The sequence below is a fragment of the Trachymyrmex cornetzi genome, unplaced genomic scaffold (genome assembly GCF_001594075.2).
Source record: "Trachymyrmex cornetzi isolate Tcor2-1 unplaced genomic scaffold, Tcor1.1 scaffold44, whole genome shotgun sequence".
NCBI lineage: Eukaryota > Metazoa > Arthropoda > Insecta > Hymenoptera > Formicidae > Trachymyrmex > Trachymyrmex cornetzi.
The window spans coordinates 1,064,670-1,090,863 of record NW_017299179.1 but is presented as its reverse complement, the minus strand read 5'-3'; the positions used below and the strand labels follow the sequence as shown (position 1 = coordinate 1,090,863).

The 26,194-nt window shown below is 36.9% G+C and overlaps 4 protein-coding genes across 13 annotated transcripts in view; 3 read left to right on the top strand and 1 right to left on the bottom strand.

Moving 5' to 3' along the window:
• The first annotated feature begins 172 nt into the window (after positions 1 to 172).
• On the top strand, positions 173 to 1,162 carry LOC108764618 (putative glutathione-specific gamma-glutamylcyclotransferase 2). Its single transcript, XM_018512944.1, has 2 exons — positions 173 to 520; positions 579 to 1,162. Exons 1-2 carry the CDS (start codon positions 377 to 379, stop codon positions 1,107 to 1,109), a joined length of 675 nt encoding a protein of 224 aa, XP_018368446.1. The 5' UTR covers positions 173 to 376; the 3' UTR covers positions 1,110 to 1,162.
• Positions 1,163 to 1,945: 783 nt separating this feature from the next.
• Positions 1,946 to 5,506, top strand: LOC108764589 (targeting protein for Xklp2 homolog). Its single transcript, XM_018512892.1, has 2 exons — positions 1,946 to 2,272; positions 3,121 to 5,506. Exon 2 carries the CDS (start codon positions 3,242 to 3,244, stop codon positions 5,423 to 5,425), a length of 2,184 nt encoding a protein of 727 aa, XP_018368394.1. The 5' UTR covers positions 1,946 to 2,272; positions 3,121 to 3,241; the 3' UTR covers positions 5,426 to 5,506.
• Positions 5,507 to 6,282: 776 nt separating this feature from the next.
• Positions 6,283 to 26,194, bottom strand: part of LOC108764579 (mitochondrial import inner membrane translocase subunit TIM44) — a 76,625-nt gene continuing 56,713 nt past the window's right edge. Inside the window, exons 1-8 of one of the 2 annotated variants that reach the window (XM_018512875.1) lie at positions 10,664 to 10,781; positions 8,872 to 9,010; positions 8,238 to 8,390; positions 7,935 to 8,180; positions 7,654 to 7,858; positions 7,444 to 7,586; positions 6,981 to 7,344; positions 6,283 to 6,899 (exon numbers count right to left, since the gene is read on the bottom strand). In XM_018512875.1, coding sequence (XP_018368377.1) covers positions 6,652 to 6,899; positions 6,981 to 7,344; positions 7,444 to 7,586; positions 7,654 to 7,858; positions 7,935 to 8,180; positions 8,238 to 8,390; positions 8,872 to 9,010; positions 10,664 to 10,758 — 1,593 coding nt within the window. In that variant the 5' untranslated portion in view covers positions 10,759 to 10,781 and the 3' untranslated portion in view covers positions 6,283 to 6,651. Of the gene's footprint in view, positions 6,900 to 6,980; positions 7,345 to 7,443; positions 7,587 to 7,653; positions 7,859 to 7,934; positions 8,181 to 8,237; positions 8,391 to 8,871; positions 9,011 to 10,663; positions 10,782 to 26,194 lie in introns of those variants that run through there. The other variant, XM_018512876.1, reaches the window with a different exon arrangement.
• On the top strand, positions 10,773 to 25,247 carry Mi-2 (chromodomain-helicase-DNA-binding protein Mi-2 homolog). 9 transcript variants are annotated; one of them, XM_018512862.1, is made up of 25 exons: positions 10,930 to 10,999; positions 13,445 to 13,536; positions 14,045 to 14,167; positions 14,819 to 15,112; positions 15,207 to 15,500; positions 15,580 to 15,831; positions 16,419 to 16,581; positions 16,688 to 16,873; positions 16,995 to 17,184; positions 17,291 to 17,664; positions 17,740 to 17,909; positions 18,008 to 18,233; positions 18,325 to 18,788; positions 18,910 to 19,363; positions 19,554 to 19,871; positions 20,026 to 20,334; positions 20,438 to 20,706; positions 20,943 to 21,052; positions 21,199 to 21,385; positions 21,624 to 21,890; positions 22,005 to 22,283; positions 22,363 to 22,610; positions 22,982 to 23,267; positions 23,364 to 23,673; positions 23,808 to 25,247. In XM_018512862.1, exons 1-25 carry the CDS (start codon positions 10,963 to 10,965, stop codon positions 23,810 to 23,812), a joined length of 5,907 nt encoding a protein of 1,968 aa, XP_018368364.1. In that variant the 5' UTR covers positions 10,930 to 10,962; the 3' UTR covers positions 23,813 to 25,247. The 9 variants fall into 9 exon arrangements, with proteins under 9 accessions (XP_018368371.1, XP_018368364.1, XP_018368367.1 ...); XM_018512869.1 differs by lacking the exons at positions 10,930 to 10,999; positions 23,808 to 25,247 and adding an exon at positions 10,773 to 10,835 and having other exon boundaries at positions 23,364 to 23,681; XM_018512865.1 differs by lacking the exon at positions 23,808 to 25,247 and having other exon boundaries at positions 15,580 to 15,819; positions 23,364 to 23,681.

Below are 26,194 nucleotides of genomic sequence, written 5' to 3'. Positions count from 1 at the left end.
GTCATTCCGTGTGGGAGGAGTTCCGAGCAAGTTAGAGCAAATGTGCTTGGAGTTTTTCCACTAAATCAACCAATCAGAAAATTTTACATTAAATTGACCAATTAGCGATGTGGCAATCGGGTCTCACTTCACTCACTTGTCACGTGTATGTACTCGTAACTCAAACAGATAAACAGGTTATGTTGCAGGGCGTTACGCGTTGGCTGTAACATGGAGCATAATTTTGGAGTGGAGTCGTCTGCAAGTAATGTTACGGCATTAAAAAACGAGCTCGTTACCCGAGAGATTAGACAAAGTCTACATTGCATGACGTGATTGTCATTGTTGTCGACGATAAAAAGAAATCTTTCGGCCGACGTTGAGCGAGCGAGCGAGCATGCCGAGCATGTGGGTGTTTGGTTATGGTTCTTTAATATGGAAAGCAGATTTTCCATATGAGAAAAAGCTCGTCGGTTGCATCAAGGGATACATCAGGCGTTTCTATCAAAAGAGTACCGATCACAGAGGCGTGCCCAATAGGGTAGGCAAGATGCAATTGTTTTCTCTCGCATCAACTATATATCTTTATCTTGTTGCAGCCTGGACGTGTGGTGACGTTACTCGCCTCTACTAATCCCGACGACCAAGTATGGGGACTCGCTTACAAGATATCTTCCGAGAATATAGAAAACGTAGTGAATCATTTGGATTTCCGAGAGAAAGGTGGCTACATAAAAAAAACCGTCCTCTTCTATCCCTGTGATTTTTCCAAGTCTACCCAAAGTGGTTCAAATGCCAATGTGTCTTTGAATGATCTCTCGAGGATGACTTTTTCAACGGCGTCGCTTTCATCTGCATTAGACGAAGCTCCGTTCTACCTCACTATTTATATAGGTGAAGAAGATAATCCAAATTTCGCTGGTATGGAGAACATAGATACCATTGCGAGACACATAATTGTTTCACGTGGCATCAGTGGATCTAATATAGAATACCTTTATAAACTGGCATCTGCGATGCGCACGATAGCCCCTGGTGTGCAGGATGAACATTTATTTGCCTTAGAAAGAGCTGTAAAAGAATTGGAGCAGCAGACAGAAGAGTCATTGGAATTTGATCAATTTTCATAAAATATAATAATTATATTAATATAAGAAAATATTGCCAATTGTGTCATCAGTCGATATAATTAATATTTGATAGTCTGAATATTTATTTTATTTTATTTTTTCTCTTTCTCTCTATTTAGAGATCTTTTGATTAAGGTTGTATTTATGTAGCAAACTTATTAGATATAATACGAAACGTTTTAATTAAGAAATTTTTATCATAGCGAATCTCGACACTTGATGCAATTGGCTGAGAATTAAAGAGACGAAATTCTTTTGCACTGACCAAAATAACAGCAAAATGATAATATTTCCGTGTAGTTAGGCACTATATAATATTTTTAAACCAATGATAAAAAAAATCTTATTTATCAAATAAATCATATTTTCATATAAAATATCTGCAATTTTTATCAATGACTTTGAATTTTCACTGAAAAAAATTTGCAATAAAATTGTAAATTATATAATTTAAAATTCTGTTTGAAATTATTAATTTTCATGTATACTATATATAATTTACTATTAATTTTTTTAAAGTTCTGTAAAAAAGTAGAATTTGAAATTCCCACAGTGGGAATTTCTAGACGACGTAGGAATTTTTGAGCTTTATGTTTCCCCTTCATGAAAACGCATACCGTTTGTCAGCCAATCGGAACGAATTACGATCTGGCGGGTTCTTTCGTGCGATAACGAATAATTTCGCATGTGCGATATTACGGGAGCAAAGAATAGCGAAGTATCGGCGAAAAAATGGAAAGAGACAGATGAGAACAAAATAACATAATCCATTACTGAAATTCGCGAGTAAACTTTTACGTAATTTTTGGGAACTGTCAGAAAAAAGCTAATCTTCAAAGGTATTTTCTTTTTACTTGTTAGACGTATCGTTTGATGCGCATGCGCGAAATTTCGGACCCGGCTAGCAACAACACAGCCAATCCGGACAAGGCACGGAAGGATTTCAAACTTGAACGAGTGCAACGTACGTTTGATTTCGTCGTTGACTGTTCTCGTGGAATGTTCGCTGGTCGTTTCGCTCTGTCCCGCCTTCAAAGATTCAATTGAATATCGAGCTAAAAGTAAGGGCAGAGATCGCAGGGAGAAGAAGTTTGAGGAACACGAGTTCTCGACGAACAGTTTGTGTGACAAGAGACGTAAATAACTGACATAAATAGTTACATGTGAGTACGTAGTATTGGCCTTTATTTTGATCCTGCAACAACAGTGTGTTGAATCTGCGAGATCTTATTTAATTATTAATTATTAATTCAATTCGAATGAAAATAATATAGAAAGCTATTCAGTTGCATAAATATTTCTCTTGCTACTAAAATAAAATTATTTCTATTTAACTATTCACGTAAGATACATATAAAACGTGTCACATTACACGAGATTTTTTATTTTTATGTCTTTGTATAAGGAAATTCTTTGTAACAGATTCACTATTGATGAGTTAGAAATGACATTTAATTAACTATTTCTTTTTAATGAAATTTTTTTCTTTTATATGAATGATGTAATCGTCAGTTTATCACAGAAATACATAAAGGACTCTTGTAAAAAGAAGAAAAATCATTAGTTCAAGCTTAAATTGTTTTATTCCTATTTCTTTTTAATGAAGAAATGTCATTAAATGCCATTAGCTTTATAAGATTACTGTTGTATTCCTTAGACTAATATAATTTAAAACATTATGTGTGTAAACACTAAGATTGAGAAGTATCTCAAAATAATGTCAAGTTTTATATTTTGATATATATAATTATATTTCTCCAACAATAACATTCTATGCATTTACTTGTCATATTGTTACATCAATTTTGGTAGCTTAAGAATGATTGAAATGCAAATATGATTATAATTCAGAAATAAAAGTACATAAATAAGAGGAGAAAAGTACGTTAGTTATACTTCAAAATATATATTTTTTGTTATTTAATTGTTACTTATTATTTATATTGTAATGTTTGTACAATACTAGATATATCTTTAGAATAATTTAAGATTTTAAATTTTTATGTTGCAGATTATATCATTAACCACTATTGGATGGCATTTATATTTTGACATAAAGTTATTATTTTTCTCTTTATGACTTGATACCAGTATATTTTGCGTGCACGCTATATATTTTACTGATTAACACAATGGGAGACCTTGATCTGCAAGCACCACAATGGATAGATTTTACTGAAACTCAGAGTCCGATGCGGATGCAGGACTTTTTTGAACAATCACATGCAATACATGAACGCATAGATGATTTCTGTGACTCTACTTCTGAGAATACAGAGAACTTTCAGCTTACATCTAATATGAATGTCATATGTGCTAGCACAGAGGCACAAGCAGACTTAGAAATTATAAAGAGTACTCCTATCAAAATAGTTTCTCCGAAAAATGGTAATAATGTGGAACTAGGAGAGACTACTTATGATCAAGTACTCAGCAGTGCGATGAGACAACTAGACCTCTGTAGTAAAATACCACTTAAAAAAACTCGAGAAGCACTGAATAAAACTACCCAGGAGTCAACTGTTTTTAAGACACCAAATATGTCTAAAACCATTAAATCGTCTAAAATGGTCAGCCGTCGTAGTGCACCGAATAAATACATTCAATCTGGACAAGATTCTGTGCAAAAGCCCACAAAAGTTAACAAGAATATCTGTAATTCAGTCACTGACATGTCTGAAAATACGAAAGAAACATCGGTTAGTCATGCCTTATTTAAGTCTGAAAATCACAATAAGAATAATGTAGTAGAAGACTCTAAAGATAAGGAAGAAAAACAAGGCAAAGAGGAAGACAATAAGGAATATAATGAAAAACATGAAAAAGACATTGAAAAATGTAATGAAGCAGACAATAAGGAAGATGATAAAGAGCGGCAAAATGAATCAAAAGAATCATCTGACAGTAAAAAAACCAAGGAAGAGAACAGTCAAGACGACGTGGACGCTACGATCGAGTCAGGCAATCGAACACATTCTTCGAATAAGCATTCGGTTCTTACCTGGTACAACCATAGACGAAGCTTACAAAAACGCAGAACATCAGTCAACAAGAAATACGTCAGTCTAGCGGAGGCAGTATCGCGTTTCCAAAACGAGACGCCCAAGCGTTTCCACACCAGAAGTAAGGTGAATAACACGACTGGTGTGCCACTGTCGAAGACGATGCAGAACCGTTTAAAACCAACGATACCGATTTCTCCAGCGCTCGTATCAAAGAACAGGTCGCGACCTGTTACCGTGCTGAGCCGAGAAGAGCGCGAGAAACTGGAAATGGAAGAGATGAAGAAATATGCGATAAAAGCCAATCCGATACCACCTAATGTACTGCGAGGCTCACGAGTGCTGAAGAAGCCGACGGTAGTCGCGCATAATTCTACTGAATCCAATGGAAAAATTTATGGCCCGAAGAATGTCACAAAGTTGATGGTAACCGATCCTTCAGGTCTCATTGTAGAACATGAGGAAATATCATTCTTTGGAGTACCAAAAGACATTGATATAACGAAAAACGTGACACGCATCGTACCATTTAGCTTTGAAGCGCGTAATAAGGATTTACAGATAAAAAAGGAGCAACGGCTGAAGAATCTGCAAGAAGCTAGTAAAACAAAGACCGAATTCCATGCCAGACCAGTGCCAAATTTCTCGAAGCTACCAACACCACCGGCCAAACAGCAGCAGCAGAATAGATCAAAGAAATCAATCTTGCCGTGTCCATTCAGCTTTGATAATCGGGACAAGAGAGTGTCCGAAAGAAAGGAGCACTTGGTGAAACAACTGCTCGAAAAGGATAAGCAAGCGCGTGTATTCCGCGCGAATCCGGTACCAGTCTTCAAACCCGTAATGGTTCGCGGTAGATCCAAAGAGAATCTTTCAGTGAAGAACAAGAATGTGAAGATTGTAAACGAGCAAGCGGAAGATCAGGAAAACAAAGTGCCAAATATTGATTCTTTAAAGGCAGAGAGGAAGAATATAGAGAAGGCGAAGAACACAGTTTGCACTGTTGATAAACAGAAAGCACCATTGAAAGCTTATCCGCTGAAATTAAACACTGATAAACGGGCGAAGGAACGACATGAGTTTAACGAGAAGATGAGGCGTAAGGAAATGGAAGAGGAGACAAAGCGTCAGGAAGCAGAAAAGAAGAGACTCGAATCTGAGAAATTAATGAAAGTAGAACTGCGCAAGTTATCGGAGATGAAAGCGAGACCGATGCCAATGTACAAATCGCCAGTTATTCTTAAAGCGACGAAAAAGCTAACCGATCCGCAGAGTCCTGTATTTGTGAATAAACTCAAATCGAAGCAAATATGAACATGATACGTTGATTAGAATATTTTGGTTGGAAAAAATTATATAATATTGTGACTCTCGCTTGTATATTTATATAAAGATTACAACACACAGTATGTTATGAAGAATATGAATAAAAAACGTAGTTTATATATATCATTCTTATAAGGTATTCCTCTTATTTACATGCATGATTTTATTTTAAATAGAAAAAATAATACTATAATCGTTTGTTCGCAGGATATCATTTTATTCCGTTTCAATCCAAACCGAACTCTTATAATACTCTTTAAAAAATAATCAACAGCTCTCTTTATAATTTAAATGTATGTTATAATCATTCGTTAATATCAGCTTGTACATGTATACATATGTACATTCATATATATAGTTTTATTACAGATGCATTTGTTAATATATATTCAAACTAATAGATTCTCGTATCCATTTCGTGCTGTACACAATTACAATAATATATTTAAGATATGATGAAAATATTTTCAGTTTTTGGAAAACTTTTCAACTGCAATATCTGTTAATTATTCTTGACGTTATTTTAGTATTAAAAAAATAAGATTTTAATCATTTCGTTAATAAAACATAACCTATTCTTTTTTTGTTTACTATATAAAAATTGGCTTATTCTTGTTATATAATTGATAACATAAATATCGTATAAAAATTGATTTTAATATTTGCTAATTTGTAATATAAATTCTTCTAAATATTAACCAATGTTTTTTCTCAAAATTGAATATAGGATAGTACGAACATTTTATAAAACAAAGTACATAACACTAATTGTAACGCAATTAAATAATTATGATACTTTTGTTATGTGCACGATAAATGGATATTATCTTAATTATGACCTATTTTTAAATAATTACAAGCTGTATGTGATGAAAAAGTATATCGCACCACGTGATTTCGATGCATTTTCAAATACATTATCTTGTAAATAACTTAACACGTGTATATACTTAGATCAAATACAATTAAAATTTACAGATATTGCGTTGCTAAAATTTTGTATACATACATAAACATTCCAATTTACAGGAGATACGTTGTGTACTATGTATACTAGATCAGTAATCGTTTAATACGATCGTTAAAGAATTCTTGACGCGTTCGATCGTATTTTTAATATGAATAATAAATGTACACGAATGACATCACTACACGACGATTCCACGTAGTCGCGTAAACTTTGAATAGTTTAGTTTATGTTGCGTTCGTTCACGCTATACCAATTGCTCCGAACTGGTGGCACTAAGATCCAGCAAACGCCACGCAGCTTTGGGATTAAGTTCCGTTCGATCGCGACACAGTACCCAAACGTAATTGACACGCATAACTTTCTGGGGATCTCCCTCAATCACTTCGTTCTTGGAGTTTTTCACGCACATGATTTGTTGAGATTGAAAGCTAATTATTAAAACCGGTCCCTGTTCCATCATCTTCCCCATCACTAGATCTACATTGTCGATATCTGTAATTGATATTTCTTCTTTTACTTTTCATAATTTCAAAGTATAATTAATAAATATTATCATGTATTATAAATACGTACCTAGAATTTTACTATCCGAATAATGGCCTAACTTCTTAACTTCCCTATGTGGTTGTGAGATTATGTTGTATGGTCCTTCATGACACCAGTCTTTCAGAATGTCAAGGTCGCCTCTAATCATCGCCTCGAGAATATTCGGGATGAAGTCAGTCTCACAGTCCTTCAAGAACTGTATTTTACTAAAAGTGGGATCCAGCTTGCAGATCTCTGTAAGTGTCTCCGATAGCTCGGTCTTTTGAAATAGCCCACCTATAATATCCGAAACCTTGTCCGTAAGTAATCTGGAAGCGCGTAGTACAGCATTATCTGACTCGTCGAATTTTGTCTTCCAATCCATTACCTTATTCACGTATGGATTATTATCCTTTAAAAGAACATTCGATATCGTTAAATAGAGGCATTTGTTAATGCTCATTTGTACATTGTATAAAATTTATTACAAGACACATTGTCCAATAGGTACCTTAAAATTTTCCCAAGCATTGGCAAACATGTAGTCCTTGTGCACTTCCATACCTGTTGTTTTTTGGTCAGGCATAATTTCTCTAGGTTCTATTGGTACATCGTTCCTCTTTCTTAATTTTTTAGGTGTAACGTAAATTTTGCCTGCATCAAGCAATAATGAAATTTAACCTGCTCTCTACTCTCTGTCTATTCAGCCAAATCTATCTACCTAGAATTCCATGTTGGTCAAGTTCATTCCGTACGGCCTCTGCAGTGTGTGATATAGTTTGAAATGCACCCGTCTTACCAAGTGCTTGACGCTTTTCGGAGATCGTTTCCGCCGCTCCTTTGGCTGATTTCGTTATCTCTTCGCCTAACTGGCCAGCACGTTTACCTAATTCACTCTTACTTGCCTCCTCAATAACTTCTTGCATCTTTTAAACATAAACTTGCTTAGTCACACATGCGTAACATTATTATTGTACATGAGTTAATATTGTAGATACGTACCTTTTCTTTAATTGTATCCAGTTTTTCTTTAATCACTTCTGAACTTTTGCTGGCTTCAGATTCAACAGCTTGGAATTTTTGTCGTGCTGTTCGTAACGCTTCTGATTGTTCCAGTTTCTGAGCTTCTTCTCTGAATTTTTTTAATGATTCCTTCATCTCTTTGTTTTTCTGCATCTCCTGTTTGATATTCTCGACCAACTGAGACAGAAAGCTTGGCCGTCGTGCCGAATTTGAATACAGTCGAAGCTGCAAAATCATCATTGCTTATCATTGATGTAACTTATTTGCATAGAAGGAACTTACCGACTGTATTTGTGCATTGAGCAATTCCATTGATGTCGATGGAAGCATAGGCGACAGTACACGTTCTCTCGAGCCATCTCTCAAGCTTCTCGTTGATCGCACCAATCTCGAAGCTCCTTTTAAACTCACTCTACATGATGCAACGTTCTGCAACTGTTAAATCAATTACAATTTTTGCTTTGAATGATGATTGTTATTCGAACAATTTTATTAACAATCGAGTACGCGTGAAATCTTTTATTTTGTTAGCATTCAAACGTTATTCGACAATCACGCTAAACAATAAGTCTTATTGAGAAAACGTGCATCGTTCGACATAGAGGTTTTACCGGCAATGCGATGGCATCAAATAATCATAAATACAGTTGATGCACTTTAACGAACGAAGACAATTCCGCGAGTCATCACGAATCACTTTAATGATCGTGCAATATCTCGCAATCGTGCGAATGAGTCCAACAAACAGAAACTTCTGAAGGAAAGATAACCTTAGTATTAACGATAAAAAACACCGGTTTTTGCAAACGAGATCGTGAATTTATGCACAATTGTCGAATAATGCAGGCGTGACGTTTCGTTTGCGAAATCGAGTTATCGAGTGACAACGGTTTAGTTAGCAATACAATTTATTTACCATTTTACGAAAGATTTGTCTATACCAGCGGCAAAAGGTCCTCGTGAATACGCCGTATGCTATGCTGACGAATTGCTTGGTTACGCCCTCTACATCGGAAAACCCCAAACTAGTGTTAAGGCTGTCCACCTTGTTTTCCCTAGAAAAAGCAGTGCTGCCGATAGATCTATTCGCGTTGCATGAAATTCCTAAATATTTTTGCACTTAAAATGAAATAGGGCCAGTTTCACCAACGCCATTGACTGACCAATCGCGTTTGCTGTTCAGTAGAATCGACCAATTGCGGTTGACAGTTAATCACGATTAAGCTTGATCGGTGGTTGGTGAAACTGGTCCATAGATACATATTTTACCTTGAAAAGAGACAAAGCGAAGATGTCGAGTGCCAAAAGTGCAAACAACGCAAACAGATCTTTGTAACGTTGGCTGCGTTCAGCAGAGGGCAGAGCAGACTTTGCAATGTTGTGAAATTCTTCAATGCCATTGGGTTTTGCTTTCGGTTCCTTACGGATCCAAATGTATAAACCAATCGTATTGAAGAATTTTACAAAGTTGCAAAGCTGCTTTCTCTACTGAACGCAGTCGTCCCTAAACAATGCAGCTAAAGCCTTGTGTCCACGATGCTAGAAATCGGTCCGAGACCTCTGATGAAGAAAGAATTGACCAATCGCAATGGTCATGTGATCAAATTGTTCAAATGTGATTTGTTTATTTTTTCTCTGTCTGTGGACACAAGGCTTAATACAAAAGGAAAATAATTAGTGCAATTACTGTTAAAATTGTAATGTAATTGCGAATATTCTCAATAAAAAGAAGTCATCTGCAGGTCCCTACGATTTTTGAAAAATAAAATAAAAATTTATGTAGCGTATTGAAACGAGAAAAGTTAGTGAAAATACTATAAGTGCAAAAATTGCAAGTAAAGCGAACAAACTTAATATTTTGAAAGTATATTCATTATGTTTTCTCGCTTCTGATGTCATTAATCTACTGATTTGTAATGAGTAGAAATTTTGTTTCGAATTACAATTAAATTGATTCGATCTTATAGAATAGAGAAAGGGAGAGAAAACGCCAAAACACGGATGCATCCTGAACACCGCGTTAATATAACTGATTTAACGCAATTTCGCGCGGTTTCTCAAAGAACATTTTCAGAGAATGGCAAAAACTGTTTGATAAATTATTCGATATGATCGTAAGATACGGAGAACGCAAAAACGGTCTGACGTGGCAGTATAATAGGCACAGGTAGAAAGATAGAAAAGATTAAGGAGAGGGAGAGAGAGGGAAAGGAAGGACAGAGAAGAAACTGTGCTTTGTTGAGGAGAGACGCTCGCTGCTCGCGCGTGGATCCGACAGGCGGTTTCGGCCGCACTCCACCGCGATGCCATAATGGCATTGCCATTTTGCCACTTTGCAGACGCTTACGGCACGCTACGTCGAATGGAGGGGGACAGGTGGGGATGATCGTTGGGAAATCGCGCCGTTGAGTACGGCTGTTGAATGGCACGCGCAGTGCGGAGTGTTTGGCAGGTTATCCCCACTTATCCCCTCCACGTGTCGTAGCGCGCCGTAAGCGTCTGCGAGATGGCATCACTTCACTTTCGGCCGTGAGGAGTGACGAGGGGAAGAAAGGAAAGACAGAGAGAGAGAGAGAGAGAGAGAGAGGGGGGGGAATGAAGGCGAGAGGAGGTGGGAATAGAATGGAATAGAGAACGAGGGGAAACGACGAATCGCGCCGGCGGGTGGCGAAAGAGCAGCGTTCGTCGTTGTTCGGTAGGATATATACCTAATACACGGAGCGTCCCGAGTGACGGCACTGACGGCACGCCGCCACACGCCGCACACTGCCGGAGTCCGGAGCGTTGTCCGTTGATGTTGCATTTCCGCGGCGTTTCTACGCGCCCGTGAGAGAAACACGGTGGTGAACAGCAGTGAACGCCGTGAACGGACGTGTGAAGGTAGAGAATACGAGGAGGACAAGCGGCGTCGCCGAAATCGCGAAGCGTTGTACTTTTCGTACCCCTTGTCATCGTCGTCGTCGTTGTTATCGTCGTCCTCGGTGCCGAGAAGCGGACTCACTGGGGTATGGCGTCAGAGGAGGAGATGGACGAAAACTACGCGGGTATGAGAGTATGAGAGTTGTGAGAGCGAGAGTGTGAGAGAGGGAGAGAGAGACTACGCGCGCGAGAACGGCACCGGGGTGATCGCACCATCGCACCATCGCACGACAGCCGTTTGGTGTACTTTTGTACTTGTGTACGTACAGCGCTCGCGGGACGCGCGCTTTTTCGTCCCATCAATGGCTGCCGTATCAATCACTCCGATGCCATGCCGGCTTCTCCGGCAGTTTCCCTGGACTCCTCGTTCTCCATTCCGATTGTTAAGACGATTGTCGCAATGCTTCCGACGCCGGTGGGAGGACACCTTTCCGCCGAAGAGAAAGAGGATGGCAAGTGACATCGACACGAGAGCGTGCACATGGTGTGCGTTCTGTCTCTTTCTCTCCTTCTCTGTACGTGTCCGGCGTTCAGTCTTCAGTCGCTCTCGTGTTTACTCCTTTACTTGTCAGCGCATTCCTTTCATTGTAGAGGAATCAGAATTCCGTTGGCGAAAAAGAGAGAGGAGTGGGGGATGCATGTTTCGACGATACAGCGATTTTTCTTTTTGTAATTCCGAAATCGTCGTATTTATTTGTTTTTCTCTCGATCTGCCGGGCTCGATTTCCGTTTTATCGTGTATCTCGTCCGAGGACGCTCGCCGTCGTCGCGCGCTTGCGTAATCATAATTATAATATTCATAGAAGAGTTATGGAACATTGGGAGTTACAAAAATCGAACGCAGCCATGGTCGTTGATTTGCAAATCTAACATGGTTGCACGGCGGCCGTGCACTCGTGGTAAGCGGTAATGACCGACGAAGCGAACTAGGCGGTTTATCTCCGTTCGATCTTCGCGATCTCGCGATAGAAAACTCTCGTCAACGTCGGCCGCGCGTCGTTCGTGCGAATTGACGTTCGCGAGTTCGACGTCTCTCGGGGGGGGTCGCGAAAACGGTTTCCAATCGACGGGGACATAATTGCATTTGCGCCATGTTACGACGCGTCCGCGCGAAAGAAGGAAAAAAAACACCGAGTTATGGATCCGCGTTTCACGTACACGCGTCGCGTCACTGTGTGCGACGTGCACGCACGCAGGTGGACACGCACACACACGCGCGCACATACACACACGCGCGCGCGAGGCGAGACAGCCGGCGTCTAACCTCCATCGTCGCGGTGGCCCAGTAATAAAGGTTCACCCGAGTGAACGGATTTCATTTCGCGTTCGGATCCCACGTCCTTCGGCGGAATCGCCAAGCCGGCGGAAATTGAGCGCGCCGACGTCGCGCGCGCGCGCGCGCCCTCGCGTAAATCGCGTGGCGTGAAACGTATATACGTGCGCACGGTCGCACACGCGCACGAACGCGCGCCGTGCGCTTGTGTGCGCGGCGTACGCGCGCCCGTATGTCAAATGTATGTAGCGTACGTATGGCCCTATTAAAGAAAATGGCGGATGTACACTCGCGGATGAGGCACTCGCGGAACGTTGATTAGTTCGAAATTCGTCCTCTGCGTTCGCGAGGAAGTGAGTCTCGTGCCGGTGCCGATCGTCGCCGCGGCCGCCGATCGTGGATCGTGAATCTCGCGTACCGACTCTCCTCCCTCGCCTCTCTTTTCACCTTCACGTCGATATACCTTTGCCAGATTCTCGCCCGCGCTCTCGCCGTGTATACATAATTAAGGACACCGCGTCGCGCAGCGCGATTGATTCGGTCGTTGCCGTGTACATCTTTGCGAGCCTTCGTTGACGATTTACGGCAGAAGTGAAATTCAGATTTAATCACGTTGTTTCACTTCGGTACTGTTTAATCCATTTCTCTAATTATTATACGGAACTTGGCTGGAAAATTTACGGCTCGATTAACGTATTTGGATCGTGATTCGTAAGGTATAACGAGTGTAGTAATATGTAGATAAGAATTGCATTCGTGGAAAAGAAATTTTTTGCTATAGTGAGATTAGAGTGAATTCAGATATTTTTTATGAAAAAAAGTATAAAACGTCAAGTCATTACATTGCCATATTTTCATATTGCTGCTCTTAGAAAAAAAAAACTAATTTAATGACTTCTTTTTTATGTTCGCAAGATGTTGTTTTGCGTAGATGCAAATACGATTCAGAATAGTGATATTAGTCACTAAAGCCTTTATTCTGTAATAAGTCATTACTTAAGCTTTAAGTCTTAAGCCGTAAGAAAGCCATAAGTCCGGATCTATTGTAGATCTGGGTTAAGAAAGTCATAGTTATTATTCTTTTTACATTTGACCGAAAATAGAAAGCCTATAATTCGACCCTTAACAACGATGTCAATGTTACATTGTCATTACACAGGTAAAAAAGTTGCATAGCAACAGTACAATGTTACTGACACGGTTCTTGAGAATTGTAGATTATAGAGAACTATAGAATAGGAGCTTAAGATAGAAGAGATTTCACAATGATAAATTTGAAAATAAACATGTCTTTTAGGAGAGGATGACATGGACGAGACTGGAGGACAAGTATCAAATGTTGGCCAGCAAGTAGATGGGTCATCTGACGCTGAAGAATCTCAAAGACTAGTAAATTTTACATTTTATAGCATTGTTAATAAGTTTGATGCCTAATAATACTTATGAGCGACTTGGATCAAACCCTGATTAACTTAACTCAGCTGTTAACTCGACAGACGGAATCACTTAGGCCTGGTTTTTCATTATCTAGTTAATTTGTAGTTAGCTTAACCTGATGTTTCATCCAATAGGCTTCATCCATGACATTATCATAAATGAAGCCTATTGGATAAAATGTTAGGTTAAGTCTAACCACAAGTTAACCAGATAATGAAAAACTGGACCTTAAGATTAAATCTTTTCACTATATGCTTTTATTGATTAATTTAATAGTTTTATTCGTATTAATAAAATGCTGTTTAAGTTAATCAGAGTTTGGTCAAAGTTGGTCTTATAATTCATACACAAGGGTTATATATGCTTCCATCTTTTATTTTTGTATTGATATCTTAATGATCTGAATATTATAGTATTCAATATATCCAGAAGTTTAAAATATGAAAATTATTCTTTACAGGAAGAAGATGATGATTACGAACCAGAAGAGCGAAAAAAGAAGAAGGGTAAAAAGCGAAAAGCACGTAGCGAAGATAAAAAAGGAAAGAAAAAGAAGAAAAAGAAAAAATCTGATTCTGGAGATGTAAGGAAACATTATTGCATAATATATCTTTATACAGGGTGTCTCACAACTACCGAATTTCCTCTTAAGGACTTTTTTGAATTATAAGCTAACTTTAAATGCTTATAAGTAAAAAACTATTTTACTTTTAGAGCTTCTATTATTATTTCTGGATTCTTTTAAACATTCTAAGATAAAAATCCTGATACAAAAATATCGAGGCTATAATAGTTTTCGAATTACACACTATCTTTAACCAATTATAATTCAAAAACTATTGTAGCCTTGACATTTTTGTATTAGAATTTTCGTCTCAAAATTACCTCAAGAATATGTCTTTAAGAGGAAACTCGGTAGTTGTGAGACACCCTGTATAATTTAGTTGGAATAGTACGTTTCATACTTAATAAAGGCCAACAGGAGTGATAAGCCACCTCCTCTGCATTTCATTTGCAGTGCAAAAATATATTTTTGTACTTTACCATATTTTATCTCCTAGAAATAACATTGCGTAATGGATTCCATAATATGCTTTTTCAGACGATTTTGTTGACTATGAATATCAATTACGTTCGGATTTTTAGTATTTTAATCGTAATTTCGTAAAAAATTTCATCTTTGACAAAAGTTTATTGTTTTTTACTAATTTATTATTTTTACATAAAATTTTAGGAAAGTGATTTCGGTGGCGGTGAAGCGGGGGGTGACGCGGCTGGTGAAGATAGCGACTATGCAGTCAACAGAAAAAGCAGAAAATCGTCGTCTAGAAAATCTTCCAGCCATAATACACCAACTACTCAGAGCCAAGAACCTACAACAGGCATGCCCACGATCGAAGAAGTGTGCAATACATTTGGTTTAACAGATGTACAAATTGAATATTCCGACGTCGATTTCCAAAACTTAACGACGTACAAGCTGTTTCAACAACATGTCCGACCACTCTTAGCAAAAGAAAATCCAAAAGTGTGTCCATCTTTACACATCGATAACTTCGTATACAATACGATATCAGCTATTATTATATTTACTTAAATAAATTTTGTTTTTGCGTAATTAGGTTCCAATGTCAAAACTTATGATGTTGGTGGCAGCCAAGTGGCGTGATTTCTCTGAATTAAATCCACATACGCAACCAGACGCAGATGTGTCATCCACAAATGTGGATGATGATAGTAGAAACGCTAGAACTAATCGGAGTGGTGCTATGCAAGAAGCCGAAGAGGAGGAGGAAGATGACGAGGACAGTGACAGAAAGAGAAAATCACGAGGTTCGAGAGCGAAAAAAGGGAAAAAGGCGTCGAAAGTACCAACGCTTAAGATTAAGCTTGGGAAACGTAAACGAGGCAGTTCGGTGTGTTTCTTGTTTGATTATTTTTCTCGATAAAGAGACTCGAGAGTCTTTTTATTTAAATCTTGATTAAATTATATAGGACGAAGAAGCAGAAGGTAGTGCTGCTGGTTCTGCAGCGGATTCGGACATGGAGTTTGAACAAATGTTAGCTGATGCGGAGGAAACTCCGGGTGCTGAGGGTAACAAAGGCAATGTTGAAGAGAGTGGGGTAGAACCTCCAGCTGAACCACCGGTTCGCAGAAAGGCGAAAACCAAAATCGGCAACAAGACTAAGAAAAAGAAGAAGACAAAGACAACTTCCAAGTTCCCGGATGGAGAGGAAGGTCTCCAGGTAGAGTTAAGCAGCATCTGCTTATGCGTTCATTGTTGTTTTAAACGTGCTTGCAATCATGGACTGTCACATAATAGTTATTCTCATACTAAAAGCTTGGAAATTTATTTATAATTTGCTAGTCAGCGCATGTCTAATCATTATGCTTGTTAATATTATCACAGCTGACATTCTTTTTATAATTTCTATTTAAATATTTACATACAAATCTTTCCGATATAGGGCTATCTTATTGATAATTGATTGATAGCTAACGGGATAAATTTTTAAAATTTAATGAAGAGGGAACATATCGCCTTTTTAATATGTGCAAAATTTAAAGGTAAAAATATATTACGTATGTGCAAGTGGATATTTAGAGAACTTCAAGAACGCATATGCTACGTTGACTTACTCTGCCTTAAAATAATTATAAATGTTTCTTCCTTTTGCAATGTTTAAAGTCGCATAATCATCTTAACATTGCAATATGCTTAATTATACATCATATCTTAATTTCGTTAATACATCTTGCATTATTATATAAATTATTCTATCTTGATTAAAATGGAATAATTATTTTCCAAATTTCTTCTTGCTTTCTATAGACTGACCACCAGGATTATTGTGAAGTATGTCAACAAGGCGGCGAGATTATATTGTGCGACACATGTCCCAGAGCATACCATTTAGTGTGTTTAGAGCCCGAAATGGAAGAAACACCAGAAGGAAAATGGAGTTGTGCTCATTGCGAAGGAGAAGGTATTGCAGGTACCCATGTCCTCCCATACCACTGCCTTAAATCTCCTTATTCCTTTCTAAAACTCTCCGCTTATCATTCAGAAAACGACAACTACAGTTATATTTGCACTATCAGGCGCAGCAGAAGACGACGATGAACATATGGAATTCTGTAGAGTGTGCAAGGATGGCGGAGAATTATTATGCTGTGACAGTTGTACGAGCGCGTATCACACGCATTGTCTGAATCCTCCTCTATCAGAGATTCCCGATGGCGATTGGAAATGTCCTAGATGCTCTTGCCCACCATTAAGAGGAAGAGGTATGTCATTACAAGTATGATACGTCTCTTTAGTAATTTTATATTGATTGTAGATGGCAGAGACGGTATTTAAGAGTACACACAAATATGTAGTCTCTTAGTAATTAAGTTGCTTTTTTAGTGGCAAAAATATTGACTTGGAGATGGAAAGAGTGCTCAGATACTCCATCGGAGGAACCCTCCACGAGCAAGGCTGCACCTAAGCAAAGAAAAATGCGTGAATTCTTTGTTAAATGGGCCGATATGTCTTATTGGCATTGCGATTGGATAACAGAATTACAACTTGACGTTTTTCATCCTCTTATGTACAGGTACAAATCTTTGCAGCGATAATATTATTCATGTAATTTTACATATATATATATATATATATATATGTATATATATATTGTATATGATACATTGTTGTGTCATTAGGAATTATTATCGTAAATATGACATGGATGAACCACCAAAGTTGGAGGAACCGTTGGATGAAAGTGATTCTCGTGTGAAGCGTTTGAAAGAACAAGACGGTGCCACTAACAGGGACGAGTACAATTTGGAGGAACGTTTCTATCGTTATGGTGTGCGTCCAGAGTGGATGGTGGTTCACAGGGTGATCAATCATCGCTTGCAAAGAGATGGCAGGGCTACGTATCTCGTGAAGTGGAGAGAACTCGGTTATGATCAGGCAACGTGGGAAGATGAACATGAGGACATCCCTGGCTTGAAACAAGCCATAGAATACTATCTAGATCTCAGAGCTGCCAATTGTTGCGATGTTAGTTCATCGCGTAAAGGAAAAAAAGGTGAGAGAGATACTTAATTCACTATTCGCGCAAAGTGCCTTGTGCTTTTATAAAAGAAAATAAAATGCAATTTAGGTAAAGGCAAGAAATCAAAAACACGCGAGTTGATTGATGATGAGGAAAGGACTCCGAAACGATACACACCACCGCCGGATAAACCTACAACGGATCTCAAAAAGAAGTACGAAAGACAGCCAGAGTATTTGGATCAGACCGGAATGCAATTGCATCATTATCAATTAGAGGTAAGTTTCGAACAGATTTAAATTCTATTTTCTCGCGCGCGGAATCTCTTTCGAAAATCTCTATTTGCATTACATTTCTACAATCTTAATTTATATAGGGTCTAAATTGGTTGAGATACTCATGGGGCCAAGGCATAGACACGATTTTGGCCGATGAGATGGGTTTGGGAAAAACTATTCAAACCATAACATTCTTATATTCCTTGTACAAAGAAGGCCATTGTAAAGGGCCCTTTTTGGTCTCTGTTCCCTTGTCTACTATCATTAATTGGGAACGCGAATTCGAGACTTGGGCACCTGACTTTTATTGTGTTACTTATGTGGGTTGGTATCGTCTTCTGTTTTGAAATGAAAATTTTTGACATGCATTTAGAAGATTTATATTAGTGATAAAATATTTTTTATCTTTATTTAGGTGACAAAGACAGCCGTATCGTGATTCGTGAAAATGAATTGTCATTTGAAGAAGGTGCCGTGCGTAGCGGACGCGCTTCTAAAATCCGATCGTCTTCGATTAAATTTAACGTCTTGCTTACAAGTTACGAACTGATCTCCATAGATTCGGCGTGTTTAGGCTCCATTGATTGGGCTGTTTTAGTCGTGGATGAAGCTCACAGATTAAAGTCTAATCAATCGAAATTCTTTAGATTACTAGCTTCCTATAATATTGCGTATAAACTTTTGCTGACTGGTACCCCACTACAAAATAATTTGGAAGAATTGTTCCATTTATTGAATTTCTTATGTCGTGACAAATTCAATGATTTAGCAGCGTTCCAAAATGAATTCGCGGATATTTCAAAGGAAGAGCAAGTTAAGAAGTTACATGAAATGCTTGGCCCGCATATGTTGCGGAGATTGAAAGCTGATGTATTGAAGGTTGGTAATTCTGTATAGATTATATTACTACAGTACATGAAATTTTATAATCCAAATCACATAATCATACTTTCTAATTAGTGTGTTATATTGGTGTTATAACAATCATATTTCTTTATAGAACATGCCTAGCAAATCTGAATTTATTGTCCGTGTCGAATTATCGCCGATGCAGAAAAAATATTACAAATACATATTAACGAGGAACTTTGAAGCTCTCAATCCAAAAGGAGGTGGTCAGCAAGTATCTTTATTAAATATAATGATGGATCTCAAGAAATGCTGCAATCATCCGTACTTGTTCCCCGCTGCATCACAAGAAGCACCGACTGGACCAAACGGAAGTTATGAGACATCGGCTCTAATTAAAGCAGCTGGTAAATTGGTTCTCTTGAGTAAAATGCTGAAGAAATTGCGAGATGATGGACATCGAGTTCTTATATTCTCTCAAATGACTAAGATGTTAGATATCCTTGAAGATTATTTGGAGGGTGAGGGATATAAATACGAAAGAATAGATGGTAACATAACGGGTGCACAACGTCAAGAAGCCATCGATAGATTTAACGCTCCTGGCAAGTATTTTTAAGATTAATTTATATATTGATTATTTTTTTATTCTGTAAGATAGTTGTTATTTTTTTTAATTAAAATTTTAAAATAAGTTATAGATTGATTTTTATTTTCGATTCTACTAATTATAATGAAATATAGAAAAGAATAAAATAATTTTTATCTACTTTTTAATGAAAAATTCATTCACAGGTGCACAACAGTTTGTCTTCTTGCTTTCTACGCGCGCTGGTGGTTTAGGTATTAACTTAGCAACGGCAGATACTGTGATTATTTACGATTCCGATTGGAATCCACACAACGATATTCAAGCGTTCAGCAGAGCTCATAGGATAGGCCAGGCCAACAAAGTTATGATCTACCGATTCGTCACACGTAATTCCGTGGAAGAAAGAGTAACACAAGTAGCTAAGCGCAAGATGATGCTCACTCATTTGGTTGTGCGACCAGGCATGGGTGGCAAAGGCGCCAATTTCAGTAAACAAGAGCTTGATGATATTTTACGTTTTGGTAAGCTCTCTAACCTTTAATCATATTGCTATTAATCAATAAACTAATAATGAAATAGTCCGATTATTGAGTTGATTGCTATCAAACAATTATTTTCAAGCAATCATTTATCTTAGTATAATTACGATAAATTTAATGATAAATTTATTTTCAGGTACGGAGGAATTATTCAAGGAAGAAGAGGGTAAAGAAGATGAAGCTATACATTACGACGACAAGGCTGTCGCCGAATTATTGGACAGAAGTAAAGAGGGTATCGAGCAGAAGGAGAATTGGGCTAATGAGTACTTAAGTTCCTTCAAGGTTGCCTCGTATGTAACAAAGGAAGGTGAAACAGAGGAAGAAGCAGATACAGAGATAATTAAACAAGAAGCGGAAAATACAGATCCAGCGTATTGGATCAAGCTGCTTAGACATCATTACGAGCAGCAACAGGAAGATATCGCTAGAACACTTGGAAAAGGTTTGTTTGCATTGATATAAATGCAGATACATATTAAAGTAACTATTAAACATTTGAAATCCTATTCGTACACATATTTTCATATATGTCTAATTAATCGTAGGCAAACGAGTACGAAAACAAGTTAATTACACGGATGGTGGTGTAACCGGCGACCAAGGCGCAAGAGATGATCAACCATGGCAGGAGAATCTGTCAGATTATAATAGTGACTTTAGCGCGCCCAGCGATGACGATAAGGAGGATGATGACTTTGATGAGAAGGGTGATGGAGATTTGTTATCTCGCAGAAGCAGACGAAGACTGGAGAGACGCGATGAAAAGGATAGACCTCTACCACCACTACTTGCCAGAGTAAATGGAAATATCGAGGTTGGTTTTTATTTGAAGAAAATATATGATACGTACATTTACTAATACTTTCGAAAATATCAAATAAGATTAAGTAAACCGTCAGGAAAGAAACGCAAACGAGACAGTCGAAATAACTGTTGACTTTAAAAAATCTTACGATTTAAAAAAAATATAACAATAATTTTTGCTTAAAATAAGAGTTGTATATATCTATTATATTTTTGCGTACTTAATTTCTATGTATATTTTTACAGGTACTAGGTTTTAATGCTAGGCAACGGAAAGCATTCCTCAATGCAATTATGCGTTATGGCATGCCGCCTCAAGATGCTTTCAATTCTCAATGGCAAGTCAATGGCGTTTTGTAAGATTATTATTGTCTTTTACAATTTTTTTTAATAAGAATGATTTGTTGATGTTATATTAGTATTATGTTTTTGCAACAAAATAAAAATATTTTGTTTTTTGTTTACTATATATTATTCAAATTCTCTTTTATTAAAACTTTAGGTTGGTGCGCGACCTGCGTGGCAAATCCGAGAAGAATTTCAAAGCCTATGTTTCTCTTTTTATGAGACACCTCTGCGAACCAGGTGCTGATAATGCAGAAACGTTCGCTGATGGTGTTCCACGAGAAGGTCTTAGTCGGCAGCATGTATTAACGAGAATTGGCGTTATGTCCTTGATTAGAAAGAAGGTACAGTTATTGAATCGTATTCATCATCTGAATTGCGCGCCGAATTGGTTTTCCGTACTTCTAAATGCAATTAAACTACTGTAATAAAATTTAGTATCTCTCTGAGAAAGACGGTTTTTTTATAAAGATAAAAAATGATTCTCTGGTCATCAATCAGAATTGTCGCATCAAAAAAATTTATAGTCATTGTCTTCAATTTCATAATAATTCGAAAAATGCCATGCATATGGTATTATAGGTACAGGAATTTGAGCACATCAATGGCTATTATTCAATGCCGGAGATGATACGTAAACCAGTAGAACCTGTCAAAGTTGGAGAGGGAGTTGGAGATGCAGCGACAGGTACTAGTAGTACTAGTGCTACTCCAGCCACTTCGAATGCTCCTAGCCCTAGCCCCGCTGCCACACCAACTCCAACTTCTGGTACAAGCAACGAGACTAACAAAGCGAATTCTGATTCATCTGAAGTTAAGGAATGTAAGGATGAATCAAAGGATAAAGAGGTTAGTATTGGATAGTTTTTTATCGTGAAAGTATTATCATTTATTTGCTTAACGAGAAAATGCTTTACTTCATTTTTCATAAATATATTAATAAGTAATTATTGTTTATTTTAGAGTGGTGATGCAAAAGACTCAAAGGAAGATTCGAAGAATTCTAAAGAGGAGGAGGAACCAAGTTCCGAGAAAGACAAGGAAAAGGAGGACTCTAAAAAAGAAGAGAAAGATGCTGAAACGGAGAGCGCAGACAAGGAGAAAGACAAATCTGATATAAAAGATGAGAAAACTGTAACGAAACATGATGATAAAGTGGAGAATAGTGAGAATAAGAAATCTGAACCGGAAGAAGATGTTGTTATCGTTAAGGATGATGAAGAAGAAGGTGAAAAACGAGAAGTATGTACTCATACAGGATTATATATAAAAAGATCTATTTTCATTTTATCAGTTTAATTTATATCGATTTCTTTTCTAGGAGAAGGATAACAAAGAAAAGGATGTCAAGGACTGTGATCAAGAAGTGATGAAGCCTAAACGTAAATTCATGTTTAACATAGCTGATGGTGGTTTTACGGAATTGCACACGCTTTGGCTGAATGAAGAGAAGGCAGCGGCGCCTGGCCGCGAATACGATATTTGGCATCGTCGACACGATTACTGGCTTTTGGCGGGTATTGTCACGCATGGTTATGGGCGTTGGCAGGATATTCAAAATGATATTCGGTAATAGAAGCTTTTTTTTATAAATAGTTATTTACGAACTTATCGTTGTGTTTAGATGCACATTTATCAGAGGTGTCAAAGGGGTTATTGCATCAGTATAATGATAATGTATCAGTGCGTTCCTTGTCCTGATGAAGTGAAACAAAACGTTGGAATTAACAATAGATCACGACACGGCGATAACCTGCAAACCTTTTGGCACCTCTGAAAAAAATATCCATGAAAGCCTTAAAAGTATGCAGCTTTACAACTCTAAATTACAGAATAAAAGTTCTGATTGTAGTTTTAATGTTATGATGTGACAATATTAATTATTATGATTTAACATTCCTTTTATTTCTACTTATATTAAATTATTATGCTTATTATAGATTCGCAATTATCAATGAGCCATTTAAGATGGACATGGGAAAAGGTAATTTTCTGGAGATCAAGAATAAATTTCTAGCAAGGCGTTTTAAACTCTTGGAACAAGCTTTGGTAATTGAAGAACAATTGAGGCGAGCTGCTTACTTGAATCTCACGCAGGATCCTAATCATCCTGCCATGAGTCTTAATGCACGATTTGCTGAAGTTGAGTGTCTTGCTGAATCCCATCAACATCTTAGCAAGGAAAGTCTCGCTGGTAATAAACCAGCGAACGCTGTGTTGCACAAGGTTAGTTCAACTAAATCCAAATATTTTATATGCGAATAAATTTCCTAACGCTGAGATATCATTGATCTAAACGTATATGTGGTTTTTATTTTATAGGTGTTGAATCAATTGGAAGAATTGTTGTCCGATATGAAATCAGACGTGAGTCGTTTACCCGCAACTCTGGCTCGCATTCCACCAGTTGCTCAGAGACTCCAGATGTCGGAGAGGTCTATATTAAGTCGTTTGGCAGCCACGGCACCCGGTGCCACTAGTTCTCAAACTGGACAGGCTGCATTACTGGCTCAACAGTTCCCGGCCGGTTTCTCCGGAGGACAGTTGCCAGCCACTTTCGCAGGTGCTGTTAATTTCGGGAATTTTAGACCACAATACTCAGTTCCGGGGCAACCACCGCAAGGCTTTACAGGTTCGTGATAAAATAATGATAAAGAAAGTGTGAAAGTTATACTCTCTTTGTAATAATATCGTTAATTACTCTACATATATTATAATTTCTTTGATACAATACAATCTTTATAACAAGATAATTGTGTCTTACAGCCTGAATGTTAAGTGTTGGATCACAGTGGCTCAAACATGAACTCAAAATAGCGCAAATTGAACTGTCTCGCGAGAATCATTTGCGCTATAACATTATTTTTCGTAAATTACAGTTTTTAGCTGAATTTTTCTAGAAAAAGGATATGAAGAGATTTCCAGGTGAAAACGTAATATTTTACAAATCGAGTTGCATTACTTCTGTATTTATTACGTGTACATTCGGCATCTAGATTCAAGATTTCACATTCTCTGTATTTATACATGCGTTCTTCATAGGAAATATCGATATAGATTATTTTCTTAAGTTTTTTTTAAGGATTTGATTTACATCCTTTTAGCTCTTAATGTGTATTGCACGTAGAAACATAAAACGAGTACATTATTTACTTAAGTCTATTTAAGACCTTTTAGTTTATAATGTCAAACTTCTCCACGTCGTCACTTTTAAAGGTGCTCTAATTCAAACACAATTTATCACTTGTAACTTATTCACGAAATTTGCGACAATAGGTTACGCGCGAGCGGTAAACTTTTAGAACATCCACGATACTTTAAGGCCTGCGGTTTATTTCTAATTGTACGTTCACTATGATGAACAACGGCAATCACTTTATGCGTCAAGACTGACATTTGGACAATGTAGCTAAGAAACTTTTGCTGCATGATGCACTTATTGTAATGCATGGGTTGTAGAATTTCGATACCCACAACGGATTTTCTTTTTATAACTTTATTTTTTAATTGTTAAGAAATGGAATATCTCCCTTATTCTTTTGACAAGAAAAGAAAAATGAGGATCATCTTGGGTAGATTCTCTTTTTATTTTTTCTTTTTGATGGCATTTTTTTATCACTTAAGAAAGAATGAACCATTTTTAGTATCCTAGTGAGAGAACAAACTTTCTTTATACATATTAAGATTGTATTAAGATTATATTAAGATAAGGGATAAAATATGCATTTCGACATTCGAAAACTAATATAGGCTGCTGTCTTTATTCTATGTATGAACGTATGGTATTGGACCATCGGTAATGTATCTCTGTACATATAATGATTTATCTTATAAAAAGAAAACATCCGGTAATTATAATCACGTATATTAGATTTGTAAATTGTGAGACATTCGTGCCCCATGCATTACCGTAGAGTGAACTAATGTAATCGCAACAAGGTACGATCTTAACTAAACATATGCGTATTGTTCAGTCTTTTCTACCCAATTTCGAAAACCAGAATCACTTTAAATTTTCATTAACGAACTCGCCAAATCACTGCTTTTGGCGTAAGTTTCCAAGATCGGTTTAGAGTTTAGCTATGGAATTTGAAAAACAATTTGAGGAAAAGCCGATGGGAGTGAATGGAATATTATTAAAAAGAAAAAAAAAGAATCGTTTGTGTATGTACTAGATCTACTGAAATAAATTAATAATAATTAGAATTGGATATGTATATTTATCCTCGAGCTTATAGTATAATAATATTATTTGATATATGCATCAATTTAAAAAATGAAGATATACATCTCTCTTCTAAAGGAATATAAAATTAATATGAAGATGTGTGTACAGAGAGCATTTTTTATTTTTTAAATATAATTTCTGTCATACAAATTTTTAGAACTATTAATTTTTAGAATGATAAATACTGCAACCTTTTTATCTATTATGCTCTTAAGAACATTATCGATTTTCAAGTTTGAGAAATTTTTTGAAAGTATAGAGAATTCTTGCAATTTTTTGGATGGTACATTCTTGGCGATCATGTTCTACTAATGCGCACATTTTCGCACGAATAATTAAATGTAAATGATAACAATTAAAATGATGTTAATATATATTAAATAAAAATATATTTAATTATTAGACTAATCAGTTATCGTCTCTGTAATAATATACACACTTTACAACATGTACGTAATTTTAGCAATGATTTGATATCTATACGTATCTCTTTTGTCTATTAACTTAATAAAATTTAATAAAACTTAATTGTCTAAAACTTAATAAAATTTTCAATAAATAAATATTATTAGTAAAATTATATATATTGATATATCAAAAACAATTAACTATGGTTAAGTCTAATTGATTTTGACATGATATTTTTATTTATTAATCTTATTTTGGATGCTCTCCATTTGGTGATACAAATCAACACAAGCATCGTTCCGTTTCTGTTACTTGTGAAATGCAAAGAAAAATAGAACGATGTTTATGTCGACTTTTTTGTGTTACTAAATGGAAAGCGCCATTTAATTGTTATTATTTACATATTACAATTATCTGTGCGGGCGATGAGTGCATAAAGAAATGCAATTTTAGTTACACATATACGACGATATTGCGTCGTGTGTGAATACATATATATATATATATATATATATAC

Bases quoted from the DNA above. Each gene is read 5' to 3' on its own strand.
- LOC108764618 (XM_018512944.1), top strand. From the start codon at position 377: ATGCCGAGCATGTGGGTGTTTGGTTATGGTTCTTTAATATGGAAAGCA. The intron at 521-578 runs GTAGGCAAGATG...ATCTTGTTGCAG, and splicing joins ACAGAGGCGTGCCCAATAGG to CCTGGACGTGTGGTGACGTT.
- LOC108764589 (XM_018512892.1), top strand. From the start codon at position 3,242: ATGGGAGACCTTGATCTGCAAGCACCACAATGGATAGATTTTACTGAA.
- Mi-2 (XM_018512861.1), top strand. From the start codon at position 10,963: ATGGCGTCAGAGGAGGAGATGGACGAAAACTACGCGG. The intron at 17,665-17,739 runs GTGAGAGAGATA...AATGCAATTTAG, and splicing joins ATCGCGTAAAGGAAAAAAAG to GTAAAGGCAAGAAATCAAAA. The intron at 22,611-22,981 runs GTAATAGAAGCT...TGCTTATTATAG, and splicing joins GATATTCAAAATGATATTCG to ATTCGCAATTATCAATGAGC.